Source organism: Gorilla gorilla, chromosome 22 (genome assembly GCF_029281585.2).
Source record: "Gorilla gorilla gorilla isolate KB3781 chromosome 22, NHGRI_mGorGor1-v2.1_pri, whole genome shotgun sequence".
Classification (NCBI taxonomy): domain Eukaryota; kingdom Metazoa; phylum Chordata; class Mammalia; order Primates; family Hominidae; genus Gorilla; species Gorilla gorilla.
Genome location: NC_073246.2, coordinates 48370725 through 48390311, shown reverse-complemented (window position 1 = coordinate 48390311; position 19587 = coordinate 48370725). Strand labels below are relative to the sequence as shown.

The window sequence follows — 19587 nt, the reverse complement described above, 5'->3', positions numbered from 1 at the left end:
AGATTTACCCAAACAGTCAGACAGGTCCTACTGGAGGTGCCCACACAGAGGAAGAGCAGGAGGAGGCAAGAAAACGAGGAGTGATCCATACCTGACCAGTGCAAAACTTGAAGACAGATGCACAGAGAAATTAAATGATCCTTTTTACATATCCACGGCCTAGCAGGGGTACGTCAACTTCCAGATTAAGAGCGATGCTACGAGCTGGGTGCAGTGGCTCACGCCTGTAATCTCAGCACTTTGGAAGGCCAAGGCAGGCAGATCATTTGAGGTCAGGAGTTTGAGACCATGGTGGCCAACATGGTGAAACCCCATCTCTAATAAAAAATACAGAAATTAACCTGGCGTGGTGGCACACACCTGTAATCTCAGCTACTGGGGAGGCTGAGACAGGAGAATCACTTGAACCCAGGGCATGGAGGTTGCAGTGAGCCAAGATTGTACCACTCCACCACTCCAGCCTGGGCAATAGAGTGAGACTCTGTCTCCAAAAAAAAAAAAAAAAAAGAGTGATGCTATGACTAGAAGATGTGAGATTCATCCCAAATCTGCCTTGAACACCCTAGATCTGCTTCCTCTATATTGAGCACATGTTGACTCCTACACTTCCTACCCTGTCTGATGGCTCTCTCCATTTCCCTCCTTTTCCTGAGCTCTTCCCCATGCTAGTCTCTATCTGTGCTTCTGGGCTAGTGCCCTGCGCCTTCCTCGGGCACTCTTCTCCAAGAGGACTGTGGAGTGATGCTGATGCCAACTCTGTAGATTGCTCATCCTCTATTTGTTTCAAAAATACACTTGGGAGAAAAAAACTACCACAACATGGTATAACCATGTAAGATAATACCACACGGCAGTTAGTTAGACTGAGCCAGAGCTACATGTATTAACATAATCATCATAATTTTTTTTTTTTTTTGAGACGGAGTCTTGATCAGTCCCCCAGGCTGGAATGCAGTGGTGTGATCTCGGCTCACTGCAAGCTCCGCCTCCCGGGTTCACACCATTCTGCCTCAGCCTCCCGAGTAGCTGTGACTACAGGTGCCCACCACCATGCCTAATTTTTTTTTTTTTTTTGTATTTTTAGTAGAGATGGGGTTTCACCACGTTAGCCAGGATGGTCTCAATCTCCTGACCTCGTGATCCACCCGCCTTGGCCTCCCAAAGTGCTGGGATTACAGGCGTGAGCCACTGCGCCCAGCCAATCATCATAATTTTTAAAACATAATATTGAGGTAAAAAGTAAGTTTCAGAAGGATTTATAAAGATGATTTACATACTTTTAAAATATGCAAAAACACTATCGATTGTTTCAGGATATATGGAAATGCAATTAAATGATAAAATACCAAATTCAGGAGAGAAGTTGGGAAGATGACAAATGGAATCAGAGAGTGAATGGGAGTCATCTCTCTCTATAATGGTTCAAATATGAATCTAATGTGTCCAAATCTTCATTTTTTAAAAATTGGGTGGTAGGTACGTGGGTACGTATATCATGACTCACACAAGTTTTTGGTACGTTTGAAATATTTCACAATTAGACAAAAATCAAACAAGAAGCAGTCTTCCACATTCAGAAGTTTCTAACTCTTAAAAGACTTTCAAACTGAAGCCTGTGGCTGACTATACTGCACTTTCCAAGGACCAGAGAGTACTTGCTCAATATGAATGTCTGCCATATTTTCTACAGTACTCATGAGCTTGTTTAAATTATTTCTTCTAACAGAAGTAAGACCCTGAACATGCATTCAGGACATATAGGTAGATGACAATGTCAGTGAAAGGTGACAAGACTCTTCCATAAAAATATAGCTCTTGGCTAACAAGTTTGTGTATAAATAGGTAATAAACCTTTTAAAATAGCAGGTATTTAATGGAAGAATGTTTTTAAATATCACTTGGTGAGCTAAAGCCACATGGTGAAATAATTCCTACTAAACATTCATGATTAGAAAACTTAGACTAGCCTCGCAACTGAAAGGAGAACTTAGATATTATCCACTTCAATGCTTTTCCAACCTTTCAGCTGCACATCTTCTGTTCAACTGAACTCTTAGGAAGAGTGTAAGTGGAGAAGTGTCTCTGATTGAGGCAGACATAGGGCTGCTCTCTGAGTGCCCACTTCCCCAAACAACTGGTGGTACCTTCTACAGGAATACATCAGCAGACTCTGGAAAACCGATGAAAACCATATCCTTTCCTCATTACCACCTCCCATCCTCCTCCACAACTTTGTTCAAAGGATGCACTGTACATCTGCTGCAGACCTGCTCCATCCCTATCTTCCCTAATCAGATAATCCTCACTGCTCTGATCCACCGTTCCAATTTCCCAGAATCTAGACTATGAATTCCTTTTCAATTTTGAAAACCTAGCAGGATGTGGGGGTGCGCAGCTATAGTTCCAGCTACTTGGGAGGCTGAGGCTAAATGATCACTTGAGCCCAAGCCCAAGAGTTCAAGACCAGCCTAGGCAACACAGTGAGATCTCACCTCTTTAGGAAAACACAAACCAAAAAACAAAAAAACCTCTTCAACCATTTCAATGAGATTTGGGGAAGTACAGTCATCTTTACCTGATGATTGGTCATGAATACTGACCCAGAAAATCCTCCACACACATTTCCCTGCCTCAGCTGCACAGATGCCCACACATGTTCTGTCTCCTTCTTCAGTCTTCCCTGCAGTCTCTCCCTTCTCTGCCTTTCCCGTATGGATTTGGGTTCCTCAGAGTTTTTTCCTAGGCTCTCTTTGCATTATTCATTTCTCCTTATGGGGTAATCATATTCACTCCAATTACTATCTATGTGCCGATGACTTCCAAATTACTAGCCTAGCCCTTTCTAGAAAGTACTAGACTCATATATCCAAATGCACCCTGGGTCCCACCACTCAGATCTCCTAGAGCAGCCTCACACTCCTTTTGTGTTCCACGTCTTCGTGAGCAGCACCATCATCTCCCAGACAGGTGTTTCAGAAACTCCAGAGTCACCCTAGACCCTCCTTTACTGTGCACTTCACACAAAAGCCTGCTGGCTCTACTTCTGATTGCCCTCTCCATCCTATTGGCTCAGCTCTGTCCAGACCAGCAAAATCTCTTGCCCTGGATTACTGCAATGGGTTTTTCAAGCTAACTTTTCTGTCCCCCAATTTCAGACTCCTCCAATCTACTTTTCACATACTGCAGAACAACCTTTCTAAATAAAAGAGGGAGACAGAAAGAGACAAAAGAGATTATGCAGAAATGTTTTGTTAATACATGTTTTAAAAAGGTGGGGCAGTGTGGGGGTACTGCTGGCTCCATCATTTATTAAAGAAGACCTGTTTAAAGTAAAGCACCTGGCCAGGCGCAGTGGTTCACGCCTATAATTCCAGCACTTTGGGAGGCCGAAGTGGGTGGATCACTTGCGGTCGGGAGTTCGAGACCAGCCTGGCCAACATGGTGAAACCCCATCTTTACTAAAAATACAAAAATTAGCCGGGCATGGTGGCACACGCCTGTAATCCCAACCATTTGGGAGGCTGAGGCAGGAGAATTTCTTGAACCCAGGAGGCGGAGGTTGCAGTGAGCTGGGATTGCGCCACTGTACTCCAGCCTGGGTACCAGAGCAAGACTCTGTCTCCAAAATAAAATAAAATAAAAAATAAATAAAGCACCCAAGAAAAACCACCCCCATGGCCCCCCATTTTTTTTTTTTTCCCTGAGACATGGTCTCACTGTGGCACCCAGGCTGGAGTGCAGTGGCATAATCACGGTTCACTGCAGCCTCAATCTCAAGCAATCCTCCCACATCGGCCTATCAAATAGTTGGGATTACAGGCATGCACCAACACACCTTGCTAATTTTTTTTTCTTTGTAGAGACAGGGTCTCCCTATGTTGCCCAGGGTAGTCTCAAACTCCTGCCCCATAGCCTTTAATTAAAAACAGGAAATTGACATCTGTTTACAAGATTCACTGAGTTCTTGAATGTGTACACATATTTTCATCTTGCTCATTTTCTCTCCTTTGTCGAGAGAAGTGGTAGGAATAAAATGTATTTTCATGGTATTTCTTGTTAATAGGAAGCCTTCATGCAGAGCATACACTTTGCTGTTGTCCAGTACAGTAGCCACTAGCCATGCATGGTTAAATTTTAATTAATTAAAAGTAAATTAAATTGAACCATCAGTTCCCTCGTCCCACTACCCACATTTCAAGTGTTCAGTAGCCACATGTGGCTGGTGGCCACCATGCTGGACACCACAGAACTTTCCCATCGTTGCAGAAAGTTCTAAACAGTGCCATTCTAGAGGCAACAGGTACCAGCACCCCTCCTGCCTTACTCTTGGTCACCTCACACATCCACAACACCCAACCAGCTACAGGGAGGAATTTGAGTTTGTTTCAACCAGCTTGTCTAGACTCCAGAGACTCGAGTCCAAATTCCTTACTAGGATGTGTGAGCCCTGCTGTAAGTTAGCCCCTGCCTTTCCTCCTCTACCTGTGGAACACTGCCTGGAATTCCTTGGCCCACTCAACTTCAGTTCACCTCCCTTTGACTTCATGTCCATCCCCGCTCCTCCTCCACCCTCTTCACACATGCTTTCAAAACAAAGCTCAAGGAAACTTTACTTCCTCTATTGGCCCAGCTTGCGCAGTGCTGATGATCCCTCCCCTTGGGCTGACTGGGTCCTATACACATTTCATGATATTGCCACTGTTTACATGTCTTTCAGCCCCCGCTAGACTGTAAGCCTCCTGGCACTCAGTCTGTTGAATGTTGTTAAACAACAGGATGACACACTGAGTGTCCGTCTGTTCAGGCTGCCGTAACAGAATACCAGAGTGGGCGATTTAAACAACAGACATTTATTTTCTCACAGTTCTGGAGACTGAAAGCTCAAGATCAAGGTGCCAGAGGGTTCATTTCTGGTGAAGCCTCTCTCCTTGGCTTGCAGACAGCTGCCTATGTCTTCACATGGCCTTTCTATGCACAAATATCCCTGGTGTCTCCTCCTCTTCTTATAAGGACACCAGTCCTATTGGATGAGGGCCCACCCCCTTGACCTCATTTGATCTTAAATATCTCCTTAAGGTCCAATCTTCAAATATAATCCATTGGGGTTAGGGCTTCAGCATACCAACAATTGTGTCCTTTTGTTTCAGAGAGTTAATTTAAAGGTTCTTTACTAAAGATACTGCAGAAAAAGTTCTAAAATCTGAAAGAGTGTAAAAGCTCTTTGTCTACTATTTCCAAAATGGTACTCTTAAATTATGAACAGTTCAGTGTAGAAAGAAGACACAGGATTTCTATTCTTTCCTTATAGCTGATTAATTCAAAGTCTGAAAGGAAACCCCCGCATGATCACTGTCTCCCAGCTATAATTTTAGCTGCTGCCTTCAAGAACCCAGGAAATCCTAAGAACAGAGGTCATGCATTTCCTGCGTGAAAAGGGAAGGGAGACCCTTGGGTACATTAGTCTAAGTGATAATCTATCAATACACAATAGAAGTAATAGCTATTTTTAAGTGTTGTGTCTTCACTGACGATACAGTTTTCTTTGCTAAGCAGTGTATAACTTCCTAGTCTTTTTAATAGACCAGTGCAATACTGAAAATGTCAGCTAATTTAAAGGTGTAAAGATTGAGCCACAAGGATTATGTTAATTCTACCCAGAAGCAAGCTCACTGCACAGCAAAAATTAGTTTTAAAAGATTTACTGGGATGATGGCCGGGCGCGGTGGCTCACACCTGTAATCCCAGCACTTTGGGAGGCCGAGGTGGGCGGATCACGAGGTCAGGAGATCGAGACCACGGTGAAACCCCATCTCTACTAAAAATACAAAAAATTAGCCGGGCGCAGTGGCGGGCGCCTGTAGTCCCAGCTACTTGGGAGGCTGAGGCAGGAGAATGGCGTGAACCCGGGAGGCGGAGCTTGCAGTGAGCCGAGATTGCACCACTGCACTCCAGCCTGGGCGACAGAGCGAGACTCCGTCTCAAAAAAAAAAAAAAAAAGATTTACTGGGATGCTGATAATGCGGGAGGCTGTACACGTATAAGGGTGGGGGAATATGGGATAGCTCCGTACCTTTCTTTCTCTCAATTTTGCTGTGAACCTAAGACTGCTCTTAAAACACAAGAACAAATAAGGCCAGGCACAGTGGCTCATGCCTGTAAACCCAGGACTTTGGGAGGCCAAGGCAGGAAGATCGCTTGAAACCAGGAGTTCAAGACTAGCCTGGGCAACGTGGTGAGACTCTGAATCTAAAAAAAAACTTTAAAAGTAGGCACGGTAGAGTGCACCTGAAGTCCTAACTACTTGGGAGGCTAAAGCAGAGGATAGCTTAGCCCAGGAGTTTGAGGCTGTAATGAGCTATGATAGTGTACTGCACTCCAGCCTGGGCAACAGAGCGAGATTAAATAAACAAAATATTTACTGGCAGAATAAAGTTTTCCCATTAACTTAACCCTAATTCATTTCCTTCCTTTCTTCAGTTATACCATAGAAGAGTGACCAAATAATATGCTTTTTTTTTTTTTTTTTTTTTCTGAAACAGAATTTCACTCGTTTCCCAGGCTGGAGTGCAGTGGTATCATCTTGGCTCACTGCAACCTCTGCCTCCTGGGTTCAAGCGATTCTCCTGCCTCAGCCTCCTGAGTAGCTGGGAATACAGGCGCCTGCCACCATGCCTGGCTAATTTTTTTTTTTTTTTTTGAGACAGAGTCTCACTCTGTCGTCCAGGCTGGAGTGCAATGGTGTGATCTCTGCTCACTCCATTTCCCAGGTTCAAGCAATTCTCCTGACTCAGCCTCCTGAGTAGCTGGGATTACAGGCGTGCGCCACCACACCCACCTAATTTTTTTCTTTTTAGTAGAAGCAGGGTTTCACCATATTGGTCAGGCTGGTCTTGAACTCCTGACTTCGTGATCCACCCACCTCGGCCTCCCAAAGTGCTGGAATAACAGGCGTGAGCTACCGTGCCTGGCCCCCCCTTTTTTTTTTTGAGACAGAGCTTCACTCTTGTTGCCCAGACTGGAGTGCAATGGCACGATCTCGGCTCACCGCAACCTCCGCCTCCTGGGTTCAAGTGATTCTCCCGCCTCAGCCTTCCGAGTAGCTGGGATTACAGGCATGTGCCACCACGCCTGGCTAATATTGTATTTTTAGTAGAGACGGGGTTTCTCCACGTTGGTCAGGCTGGTCTCGAACTCCCAACCTCAGGTGATCCGCCCGCCTCGGCCTCCCTAAGTACTGGGGTTACAGGCGTGAGCTACTGTGCCCAGCCCATTTTTTGTATTTTTAGTAGAGATGGGGGTTTCTCTCTGTTGGCCAGGCTGGTCTCGAACTCCTGACCTCAGGTGATCCGCCTGCCTTGGCCTCCCAAAGAGCTGGAATTACAGGCGTGAGCCACCGCACCTGGCCTGAATTCATTTTTATACTAAATAAATGTATATCACATCGGCCAAAATAATACATTAAAAGATTAAATATGTGATTTGAAAAACAAAACTGCAGCTCTTGAATTCTATCTTTTTTTTCAAAAGATGGAACAGGTATCCTGGCCCCTGACCTGCCCTGATGATAAGAGAAGCAGTCACACGTGGCTAATGCTCACTGAGGACACACTACGTGAAAGGGAGATTTATGTGGGAAAATGCCCTTGAGGGAAAATGGGGAGGGAACCAGTAGATGTTTGCCAGGGGAAGAGGAAAGGAAGGCAGGTCGGACAGAAAAAGTCTTAGACTAAAGGCAGCACTAAGAAAGTTCCGGCCAGGCCAATGAGGAGTCCTTGAGACAAAGTTCTCATCAGGACTCCTGGGAAAGAGCCTTGGTATTCCTGCTATAGGAAGCATAGCCTCAGCTTGAGGGTAGTGTGGACCCACAGCATGGCGATGAGGCCATCAGTGGATTATGCCCTCATGGGCCCCAAACAAACTATTAGATTAGATGTACGTCATCGAGCTCCACACCAGTGAGGCCTCTCCAGCTTAGCCTGGATCCTACAGGAGGACAGGAGCAACAGTGCACTTATCTCAGTCTCCTCTTAAGTTTTTTCTTTCTGGTCACTTAAAGCAACAAAGGCCACATTCTGATTCAACAGCTCCCTGAGGCACAGATCCATCCTGCTGATGGGTTCACTGAATTAGAAAAACTGCTATAAAAAAGCTAAGTTTGAATCCATTTACAGAGGATTCTTTATTTGAAACTGAATAAACACCATGTGAAGTTTTCACTTTTATTAACTCAATAAGCATCCATTAAAATGCCTAAAACGTGCAAGGTGCTGGAGACAGAAAGATGAGCAGATCAAACCTTCGTCTTGAAATGCTCCCTGTAAAATGCTATAGAAAAGACAAGCAAACAAATAATCATGAAACAAATAATTATGATCCTACAAGAGTGATACAATGAGTTTTAAAAGGATACAGGGCACAGGCACTTTATTCTGTGAAGGTTGGGGAGAAGGGGGCTTTAGTAGAAGGCAGAGCCTCCAACAGAAAGTGAAGTTTAAACTTAAGCGGTGAAAGAAAGACAGGAATTAAACAAGTACAGAATAGCTGGCAATGAAGCGTGTTTAAAGTTTTAGGATATTAAAATTGAAATCACTGATATTTCTTTTTTTAAATCGACATGATTAACCTATAAGAACTTGTGCATATTTAATGTATAAATTTTGATGAATTTAAAGGTAAGTATATCCCTGTGAAACCATCACCATAAACATAAACATCATCTCTAAAAGTTTCTTCCTTTCCTGTTTGTGATAGGAACATTTAACATGAGCTCTACTCTCTTAACAAATTTTTAAATATACAATACAGTATTGTTAACTATATGCACTATGCTGTACAGCAGCTCTCTAGCAGTTACTCATCCTGTATAACTGAAACTATATACCCTTTGATCAACACCTTCCAGATTCTCCCACCACCCCAGTCCCTGGCAACCACCATTCTACTCTCTGCTTCTATGAGTCTGACTATTTTAAATCTCTGATACAAGTGGGCTTGTGTAGGATTTGTTCTGGCGCTGATTTTCTTTTTCTTTCTTTTTTCTTTTTTTTTTAGACAGGATCTCATGGAGTGCAGTGGTGCAATTTCAGGTCACTGCAGCCTCCACCTCCCAGGTTCAAGCGGTTCTCCCTGCCTCAGCCATCAGAGTAGCTGGGATTATAGGTGTGCACCACCACACCCAGCTTTTTTTTTTTTTTTTTTTTTGAGACAGTCTCACTGTCACCCAGGCTGGAGTGCAGTGGCACAATCTCAGCTCACTGCAGCCTCCAGCTCCTGGGTTCAAGAGATTCTCCTGCCTCAGTCTCCCGAGTAGCTGGGATTATAGGTACATGCCCCCATGCCAGGCTAATTTTTTTTTTATTTAGTAGAGGCGGAGTTTCACCATGTTGCCCAGGCTGGTCTCAAACTCCTGGCCTCAAGTGATCCGTCTACCTCGGCCTCCCAAACTGCTGGGATTACAGGCATGAGCCACTGCACCCAGCCCTAATTTTCGTATTTTTTAGCAGAGATGGGGTTTCACCATGTCACTCAGGCTGATCCCAAACTCCTGAGTTCAAACGATCCACCCTCCTCAGCCATCCTCTTCGACCTCCCAAAGTGCTGGGATTATAGGTGTGAGCCACTGGGCCCAGCTGGCACTGATATTTTTAAAGAAACTTAGAAATCAAAATTTTGTACAAAGACACTTGTACTGGGATAATTTACTATGAAAAAAAAAAACAAAACCTAAAGAGGGTATTCCCGAATCATGAATAACAAATTTTGTTAGTGTAACAGACAAGCAACTAGTCAGTAAGTGTAACTTTTAAAGATTTTCAAACGTTTTAAAAATTTAAATGCCTGATTGTCCTTACATACACAAACTGAAATAATTATTAAACCAGGCAATAGCTTTAAAATGTTACAAAAAATATAAAGAAATAGATGATGACATCCATGTCTTTCAGCTACTATGTTCTAGTTATTCAAGAGACTGAGGCAAGAAGATTGTTTGAACCCAGGAGTTGAAGGCAGCAGTGAGCTATCCTCACACCACTGCACTCCCAACTGGGCAACAGAGAGAGACACTATCTTAAAAAACAAACAAACAAACAAACAAACAAAACTAATACTGTGAAATTTTTTAAATATTTAACTCATTTAAATTTTTTTTTTTTTTTTTTTTTGAGACGGAGTCTCGCTCTGTAGCCCAGGTTGGAGTGCAGCGGTGCAATCTCGGCTCACTGCAACCTCCGCCTCCCAGGTTCATGCCATTCTCCTGCCTCAGCCTCCCGAGCAGCTGGGACTACAGGCACCCACCACCACGCCTGGCTGATTTTTTGTATTTTTAGTAGAGACAGGATTTCGCTGTGTTAGCCAGGATGGTCTCGACCTCCTGACCTCGTGATCCGCCCGCCTCGACTTCCCAAAGTGCTGGGATTACAGGCGTGAGCCACCGCGCCCGGCCTAACTCATTTAAAATTTTTAATAATAAACTGACTAGATATTAAGGTAAATAATATTTTTTACTAAAAATAAAAGATTTCTGAAAACAGAAACATTTAGTAAGAAGAGGTATCATTTTACATTTTTGCAAGTCGCTTTAACTCTGGCTTCAGAGAAGACAATATGGATTCTCATACCTGCTCCTGTATCCAATCTGTTGTACTGTGTGGTTTTTTGGTTGAAGTCTATGAATCAAATCCTTTTTCAGAGAGACATGCAGTTGGAAAAGGGTGGGGTGTCTCAGCAGCCTTTTCAGATCACTGTGGACATTCTTCCTTGATACAACACCAAAACCAGGCAAGGGGTAGTCTCTTAAAAAAAATAGTTGTGGCCGGGAGTGGTGGCTCAGGCCTGTAATCCCAGCACTTTAGGAGATCAATGCAGGTGGATCACGAGGTCAGGAGTTCGAGACCAGCCTGACCAACATGTGAAACCCCATCTCTACTAAAAATACAAAAATCAGCCAGTCGTGGTGGCATGCACCTGTAATCCCAGCTACTCAGGAGGCTGAGGCAGGAGAATCACTTCAACCTGGGAGGCAGAGGTTGCAGTGAGCTGAGATCGCGCCACTGCACTCCAGCCTGGGAGACAGACCAAGACTCCATCTCAAAAAAAAAAAAAAAAAAAGTTATAATGTAGAATCTATAACTCTTATCAGTGAACTTTTCATATCATTACATTACAATCCATTGGTCTATCTTTTGAATGAATCTTTTACCCATGCACTATGACTTTGTAACGTGGTGCAATGGTGAGCTGGAAAATATTAGTTCACAAAATTATGTGGATCTTCCAAATGCTGACACATTTAATTATATAATATCAAATACTCATTCATTATATTGTCACCAATCTCATCAAAGAAGTCGTTAACTATTGAGAAACTGTCAAGCTCACTGTAGCCGATAAATTTTTTCAAAATTTTGATTTTTGCTTGAAAGCACAAATATTATCATTGGTCATAAATTGTCAGTTATTTCCTCTCATTTATTTTCCAGAAAACGTCCACCAAATACCCAAGTCTCAATAACTGCAGATTGTCTGCTACCCACTTTTTCAAGCAAAAATGGCATTTCACAATAAAAGCAGCTAGTTCGCTTTGCAACTCAAACTACACAATTGCTGTTTCTCAAAACAGGCACTGTACCTCTTTGTGCAGCAAAAGCAATTCATGTACTTCCCATTTCCTCATGAAAAGACAAAAGGCCAAATTTTTTTTTTTAATTTTTACTGCTTCATCAGGGTCTGTTTAAGTGAAAGCAGCCCTTTTTGTTTTTTTAAAACTGCAAGTGGAGAGGTAGCGAATAATATAATGACTATTAGTGCCACTTGGAGTCCCTGCCTCAATTTATGTTAAAGTGCCCAGCAGTTTTCCCTATTATTGCTTTTGGACCATCAGTACAAGTGTCAACACAGTGAAAACAGAAATGGCATCTTAGTATCATTATAAAAATACTCTCCCTCTGCCTCCTGGGTTTGAGCGATTCTCCTGCCTCAGCCTCCCACGTAGCTGGGATTACAGGCACGTGCCACCATGACCAGCTAATTTTTTTTTTTTTATATTTAGTAGCAACGGGGTTTTGTCATGTTGGTCAGGCTGGTCTCGAACTCCAGACCTCAGGTGATCCAACCACCTCGGCCTCCCAAAGTGTTGGGATTACAGGAGTGAGCCACCATGCCCAGCCATAAATCTGACTTTTGACAGCTGAAATATTACCTAGGACGCAGTGGACACTGAATAATTACTGAATAAGTGAAAACAAATACAAAAACAAAAAGCAGCAAGAACTCCAAAAGAGGGGACAAATGATATGGAAGTTCTGAGAAAGCAGTCACATTAGAGATGATCAGGGAAGGTTCAAAATAAGAAGGTGCTTTGAATATTCCCTCAAAGTTTCTTTTCAGCAATTTATTCTATATTATAAAGATCCTCACCATTCTCATCCATCATTCAAAGGAAATTCTGCTTTCCTGAAACAACAAATATTGGTTCAAATTCTGAACTGTGTTCAGAAGAATTATCATCATTACGTACCATTTAACTAAAGTGCTCTAGAAAATAATCTACATGCTGTTCCAGGAGAACTTCCCTATCTCATATTCTGACATTTGTTGTGTGTTTTCTTGAAGAAAAAAAAAAAAAGACATGAATATTAAGAAAAAGAAAGAAACTCAGTGCCCAATGCAGCCGTGTTGAGTGGCAGAACCTTTAAGAGATGATCAGTGGATTAATGCTGTTATCGCAGGGATAGGTTAGTTATCAGGAATGCGTTCCAGACAAAAGGATGACTTTGGCCCCCTTCCTCTCTCGTCCACACATTCTCTTGCCTTCTCACCTTCCACCATGGGATGACACGCCAAGAAAGTCCTTGCTAGATGCTAGTACCTTAATATTGGACTTCCATCCTCTGGAACTGTGAGAAATAAATTTTTCTTTGTAAATTACCTATATGTGGTGTTCTGTTATAGAACACAAACACAACACAAAATAGACTAAGATAGAGAGCATTTGGGCTGGCCTTTGACAGATGAGTAGAATCTGAACATGAGAACGTTTTTCTTTTTTTGAGGCGAAGTTTCGCTCTTGTTGCCCAGGCTGGAGTGCAATGGCGCAATCTCGGCTCACTGCAACCTCTGCCTCCCAGGTTCAAGTGGTTCTCCTGCCTCAGCCTCCCAAGTAGCTGGGATTACAGGCATACGCCACCACACCCGGCTAATTTTTTGTATTTAGTAGAGATGGGGTTTCACCATGTTGGTCAGGCTGGTCTGGAACTCCTAACCTCAGGTGATCCACCCGCCTCAGCCTCCCAAAGTGCTGGGATTACAGGTGTGAGCCACTGCACCTGGCTGAACATGAGAACTTTTATATACCACAAAATATTCAAGAAGCACAACAAATGTTTATTAACACAAAGGCAATGACAGGCTGTCATTTTGAAAATTAAGAATTATGGGCCAGGCGCGATGGCTCATGCCTGTAATCCCAGCACTTTGGGAGGCCGAGGCAGGTGGATCACGAGGTCAGGAGTTCAAGACCAGCCTGGCCAATATGGTGAAATCCTGTCTCTACTAAAGATACAAAAAACTAGCCAGGCATGATGGCGTGTGCCTGTAATCCCAGCTACTCAGGAGGCTGAGACAGGACAATTGCTTGAACCCGGGAGGTGGAGGCTGCAGTGAGCCGAGATCGCGCCACTGAACTCCAGCCTGGGCAACAGAGTGAGACTCTGTCTCAAAATAAACACACACACACACACACACACACACACACACACACACACACACACACACTATATCCCAGATTTTAGAAATTAAAGACAGTTAAAGAGGAAAAAAGCTTTGTGAGAGAAGTCTCTTCCTGTATACCCAGAGTTTTTTCCCCCTTTTCATTTTATTCCATCTAGACTAGAAGTCCTGCATTGTTAGAATATAAGAAATCAAGAAAAAGACTAAAGTTAAAGCTATGGAATAGACCTATTAACCAGAATAAAGTAATTGGAATGGGATAAAGGTAGCCTATTGTGTAGGAATTTCCTCTCTAACCCACTGCAGTCTATTAAAACAAAGAAAAAAATACCACTGTCCATGTTTTTAAAGCAGTTCAGCAGCAATAGCTCCAAGACACGTACAGCACTGGTGTGCCAAAATCAGCTGTGAGGTGCGTCCAAGGTAATTTGTTACAGTAACAGGCAAAGCACAAAGGTTTGGGAATTAATTCTTTTTTAAATATCAAGGTTATACCTCTAATGATCTCACTTCCATCAGTGAACATCCTGATAGGTTTTCAGGAACCACACGTATGAATTCTTCTGTATGTGTTCATGACTGGGGGGCAGGGGGTCTAAGAAGAGTGGGGTTCCATGTACTTCTACTCTTCATCTTCATCTTAATCTGAAGCAGACTCCTAAGTCAAGAGGGCAAAACAGCCAGAAAAGTTAAGGAGCAAGAACACAGCTATGCCTTATTTCCCTCTTGGGAATCTATAACAGAAAGTCAGCAAACTTGCCCTACGGAAAGAAATCATAGCATTCTACCAGAACTTTCCCTCAGGGCCAACGCCAATCACTATGGTTGATGATGAGAATGCAGTGAGGATGCTGGAGAATAAGGCCAGGTGTGAAGTATGAAGAAAGGCAGAGGATACTTTCAACAGGCTGAGGGGAAGGCATGCAGGATTTTCTAGATTATTCAGGTATCACTCATTACCAGTTTCTGTTGAAGACAGCATCTTTGTCACTGTTAAGCTTCTTCTTCCAACCTACCAAGCACAGTGACAACTCTTAAGTTTTAGGCAATCTCTCACTCAGATGAATGTGAATGCTATAAAAAAGTTACACTATTTTGACAATATATAAAAATTATAACAATGAAACACTAATGTTGGTTGTTTTAGGACTATAACTCATTACTAATATCTCCCTTTAATTATATAAATAAAACACCTTACCAGTTTCAAAGCATTTTCACACACACTATCTGACTGAATCTTGACAATAAACCTGGAATGTCAATAAAGCTGGTATTCACCCCCTTTCACAGCTAACTAAACCCACGTTTAGAGACATTATAATTCACTGGAGATTCACAGACACTTTACCAGATGCCCACCACTGTGTGAAGATGCCAAAAATCTGCCTAAAACAAAGTCCTTACCAGTAAGCATCTCCAAATCCAACAGGGAGAGCCCATGTCAACAACAACCACAGCATAAACTACAGAAGCCAGCATTAACCTGTGGAAGCGCCCTGGAAGCAGGTCCACGTGTGACTGTGCCTAAGTAATCACTGACCTATTTTGGCCAGAAGAAAAGTGTCAGGCCAGTCTAGGAGCAGGGAAAGAAGCCAAGAAGCCAGAGCTTCCACCTCCTTGGCTGCCACTCTACTACTCTGTTCTCTGCTGTCTTTTCCCTTTAACACTTTTTTTTGAGACAAGGTCCCACTCTGTCTCCCAGGCTGGAATGCAGTGACACTATAAAGGCTCACAACCTCGTCAGGTGATCCTCCCACCTCGGCCCCTCAAGTAGCTGGGACTACAGGCACACACCACCATGCCCAGCCAATTTTTTTTTTTTGGAAGAGGCAGGGTCTCCCTATGTTGCCTAGGCTGGTCTCAAACTCCTGGGCTCAAGTGATCCTCCTGCCTGGGCCTCCCAAAATGCAAACATAACAGGCCTGAGCCACCATTTCTGGGCTCAATACTTTTTTTGTTTACCCCCTTTCTCAGCTTAAGCTATTTTTCCAGGTTCCTGTCCATGTTACATAATCTTATACCTTTACTTACCTATACATCCCCTACATATCTCTAAGATGACAATAGCATAAATGGATCCAACAGATAGGAAACATTTCTTTCATTTAAGTACTTGTGTTCTGTCGCACAAATTATAAAGTTCTTTGAGGAAAGGATTCAACTGTCAATGCCTAGCAAGCACTCAAACACAACTACAACACAAAAAATTGAGGGAATAATGAATACATTGGAGCAGAAATTAGGATCAATATGCAAAAATATGTTTGAAATGCATAGAATCTAAACTGCGTATATGTGATTTTCCCCAAAGAGCCTTAACAAATGCAGTACAGTAGATCCTGTCAAACCCATTCCTAATTTAAGTTTGTCAGACCGCCTAGGAGCATCTAATCACCAAGAATTCTCAAATCCATCCATTTCTTTCCTTTTTTTTTTTTTTTTTTTTGTGAGAGAGACAGGTTCTCGCTCTATTGCCCAGGCTGGAGTGCTCCAGTGCTCAGGTGATCCTCCTGCCTCAGCCTCCCAAGTAGCTGGGACTACAGGTGCACACCACCATGCCCAATTAATTTTTTTAATACTGTAGAGACAAGAGTCTTGCTATGTTGCCCAAGCTGTTCTGAACTCCTGTCTCCAAGCCAACGTGGCCTCCCAAAGTGTTGGGATTACAAGCATGAGCCACTGTGTACTCAGCCTGTACTTCCATTTTTAAAAATGTGCCACAAGCCAGGCACGGTGGCTCATGCCTGTAATCCCAGCACTTTGGGAGGCCGAGGCAGGCGGACCACCTGAGGTCAGGAGTTTGAGACCAGCCTGGTCAACATGGTGATACCCTGCCTCTACTAAAAATACGAAAATTAGCTGGGCGTGGTGGCAAGCGCCTGTAATCCCAGCTACTCGGGAGGCTGAGGCAGAAGAATCATTTCTACCTGGGAGGCAGAGGTTGCAGTGAGCCGAGATCATGCCATCGCACTCCAGCCTAGGCAACAGAGCAAGACTCCGTCTCAAAAAAAAAAATGTGCCACATGTCACAACATTGTTAAAAATCTGAATGCTGAATTCAAAATAGTTGCAAGTACATGTTGTATTATATGTAAAACAAGATCACAAAAGCATCTACCTCCCTAAGGTTGGCAAGGATTAAATGACTTACTATATGCTAGTGCATATTATTTAGATGTTTTGAGAAATAACTACCCCAGACCCAGCAAAATGTTATCAATCTGAAACTTAAATTAAGAATAATAAGATTATTAAAAAAATGGATTCTAAAAGCTGAAAATGCATTTAGATCTCAAAAACAGAGTAAGAATCAATTACATGCTTTTCTTCAAGGACTGCAAGTCCTTTCTGACACTGGAGAAGAACTTAACTCTTTCCCAATGACAGCCAAAAGGAATATCAGGACACAGGCCTTGAAAGGGATAACATCCAAATGGGAAATGCCACCCACCACCTCTGAAGCCAGATTACTCCAGTCTATTTTTATCAACCAACCATTTATACGACTTTTTTTTTTACTTTAAAAAATTCCATGAGGGGGCTAACAACTCCTAAGTGTTATGTGCTTTGCATATATTAAGGTATTTTAGCCTCATAACAATCCAAAATGGAAAGTGCTGGTATAACCCCACTTTATAGATAATAAAATGAGGCACAGGGTGCAGCTCCTAGAGTATCAGGCGCGCGGCAAGGGCTCCCAGCTCCAAGGGAAGTAGCTGCCTGCGGACAACGGGCGCAGTCATCCTGGTGAAGCCCAGACCAAGCTCAGACCTACAGTCTTGAGAAAAGCGGGGCTCACAGCTTGGGGCAAAAGTGGTCATTCCTCTCAAGATTCTCACACCTGTCCAAACGACCTAGTCAAAGCCAGTCCTTGGGGTCGGATCCCAATGGGGGAGCAGCTGGGGATAGGGAAAGGTCTCCAGAAGTTTGGCAGGGGTCCCGATGTGGGGATCCAGGCGGGGGTCTCGGGTGCAGGGCCGTACTGGGGTCCTGGGGTGAGGAGTAAGGGTCCCAGGTGTGAAGGGCCTGGGGGGAGGAGTCCTTGTATGGGGGAGGGGTCCTTGTATGAGAGGCGGGGCAGTGGTCCCTGGTTTGAGGGGCCGCGCGGGTGTCCCGGGGCTGAGGGTCGGGAGTCCGGAGGGGCAGCGCGGGACTCCCAGGGTGAAGGGCGGGGTCCCCGGGGTGAGGGAACGCGCGGGGTTCCGGGGGTGAGGGGCAGGAGGTCCCGGGGGTGAGGGGCGGGAGGTCCCGGGGGTGAGGGGCGGGAGGTCCCGGGGGTGAGGGGCGGGAGGTCCCGGGGGTGAGGGGCGGGAGTTCCCGGGGGTGAGGGGCGGGAGGTTCCGGGGGTGAGGGGCGGGAGTTCCCGGGGGTGAGGGGCGGGAGTTCCCGGGGGTAAGGGGCCGGGGTCTCGGGGTGAGGGGTCGTGCTGGGGTCCCACGTGAGGGGCGGGGTCCCAGGGTTGAGGAACGGTGTCTCCGGGGCGAGGGACGGGTTCCAGGGTAGAGGAACCGGGGTCCCGTTGAAGGGCAGAGGTCCCAGGGGCGAGGCCGCGTGGGGGTCCCGGGGGTGAAGGGCAGGGTCCTGGAGTGAGGGGCTGCGCGGGGGACCCGGCTGAGGGCGGGTCGCGGGGGTTGAGGGCGGGGTCCGGCTCACCTTCCGACAGCTCCAGCTCCAGCTCAGCCAGGCTCTCCCGCACCTCGGCAGGCAGCGGCGCCGCCTCCAGCGGGCACCCGCGGTCAGCCATGGCCAGGCCGGCTAGCGTCCGGGCAGATGCTGGAACCGGACCGGGCCTGGCGGCGGCAGCGCAAACCTCGGCTACGTAGCTCCCCTCAGGCCAACAACCTACCTCCGCCAGGCGAGGAGCGGGAGGCGGCGGGACAGGGGCGCGGCCAGGACAGCAACGCACCCGCGCGGGCACGAGCGCGGATGGCTCCGCCGCGCCGCCGCCGCCCCGCGCGCTCCTGAGCGCCCGGCCGGCCCTCCACGGGAGCGCGTGCGCGGCGGGAAGGGCGGGTAGCGAGCGCGCGTGCGCAGTGGGTCTCGGGCCCGCGCAGCCCTCCCGGCCCCGCCCAGCAACACCAGAGCCTCGCTTCCATTGGCCCCGAAGACGCGTCGATGCCGCTCCGGGCTCCCATTGGGAGAGGCGGGAGAGCGCCGCTCCCGACAGGCTCTGCGCTGGGCCTGCTTGAGGGTGGCGGGCTTGAGGCGGGCAGGCTGCTTGGTTCCGGCCCGAGGCGCCTAAGTGGGGAAGACCAACCCGTGGGCGTTGGCGCTGACCCCTAGGCGCCGCTGGTGGCCCCGCGCGCGGCCTTCCGGCCAGCCCCGCCCCTCTCGGGGCTCCTCCTTGGTCCCCGCGCCATGGCGCGTCCGCGTTGACCGCTGTCTTCCCTTTCGGGCTATGCTGATCGCGAACGCTGCGCAGTCCGTGGTGGCGTCGAGGCACCTTTCTCGTGCCTTTACCTGTGTTCACTCCTTTGCTTTAAAAAATAGCCCTAGAAGTACACATCGTTGGTCCCGAAGGAGCCCCAGCAGCCATGTCGGACCGCGGGGTGACCTTGGACCTTGAAGGGCGGGAGGACGGACGAGGGGCCTGGCGGAGCTAGACTGAGAGGGCGCCGCCGGCGTCCTCAAGGCCCTGCTCCCCGAATGTGTGGCAGTGTGTCTGACGGTGCGAGGGTGGCTGTGGCGGGGCCTGAGCAGCGTGTCCGTGTCCCGATGCCGCCCGCCTGTTACTGAGTTAGGCAGGAGTGCCCGAGTCTGGCGAACTTCAGCAGTTCTCGTTCCAGAGCTCCACACGAGGTTGGCCAAAGCTTTGCGGGACTTACATACCCTTCTTCCTCCGTCCAGTCCTGCTTC

General features: G+C 46.0%; 1 protein-coding gene across 9 annotated transcripts in view; it reads right to left on the bottom strand.

Moving 5' to 3' along the window:
• DIP2A (disco interacting protein 2 homolog A) overlaps window positions 1–18736 on the bottom strand; it is a 116777-nt gene extending 98041 nt beyond the window's left edge. For 3 of the 9 annotated variants that reach the window (XM_063702558.1, XM_055373814.2, XM_055373815.2), the window contains exon 1: window positions 18385–18724. In XM_063702558.1, the coding sequence (XP_063558628.1) occupies window positions 18385–18475 (91 nt within the window). In that variant the 5' untranslated portion in view covers window positions 18476–18724. Of the gene's footprint in view, window positions 1–10619; window positions 11088–14223; window positions 14387–18384 lie in introns of all 9 variants that reach the window. The other 6 variants (XM_063702559.1, XM_063702560.1, XM_063702561.1 and 3 more) reach the window with 5 other exon arrangements.
• Window positions 18737–19587: the final 851 nt, after the last annotated feature.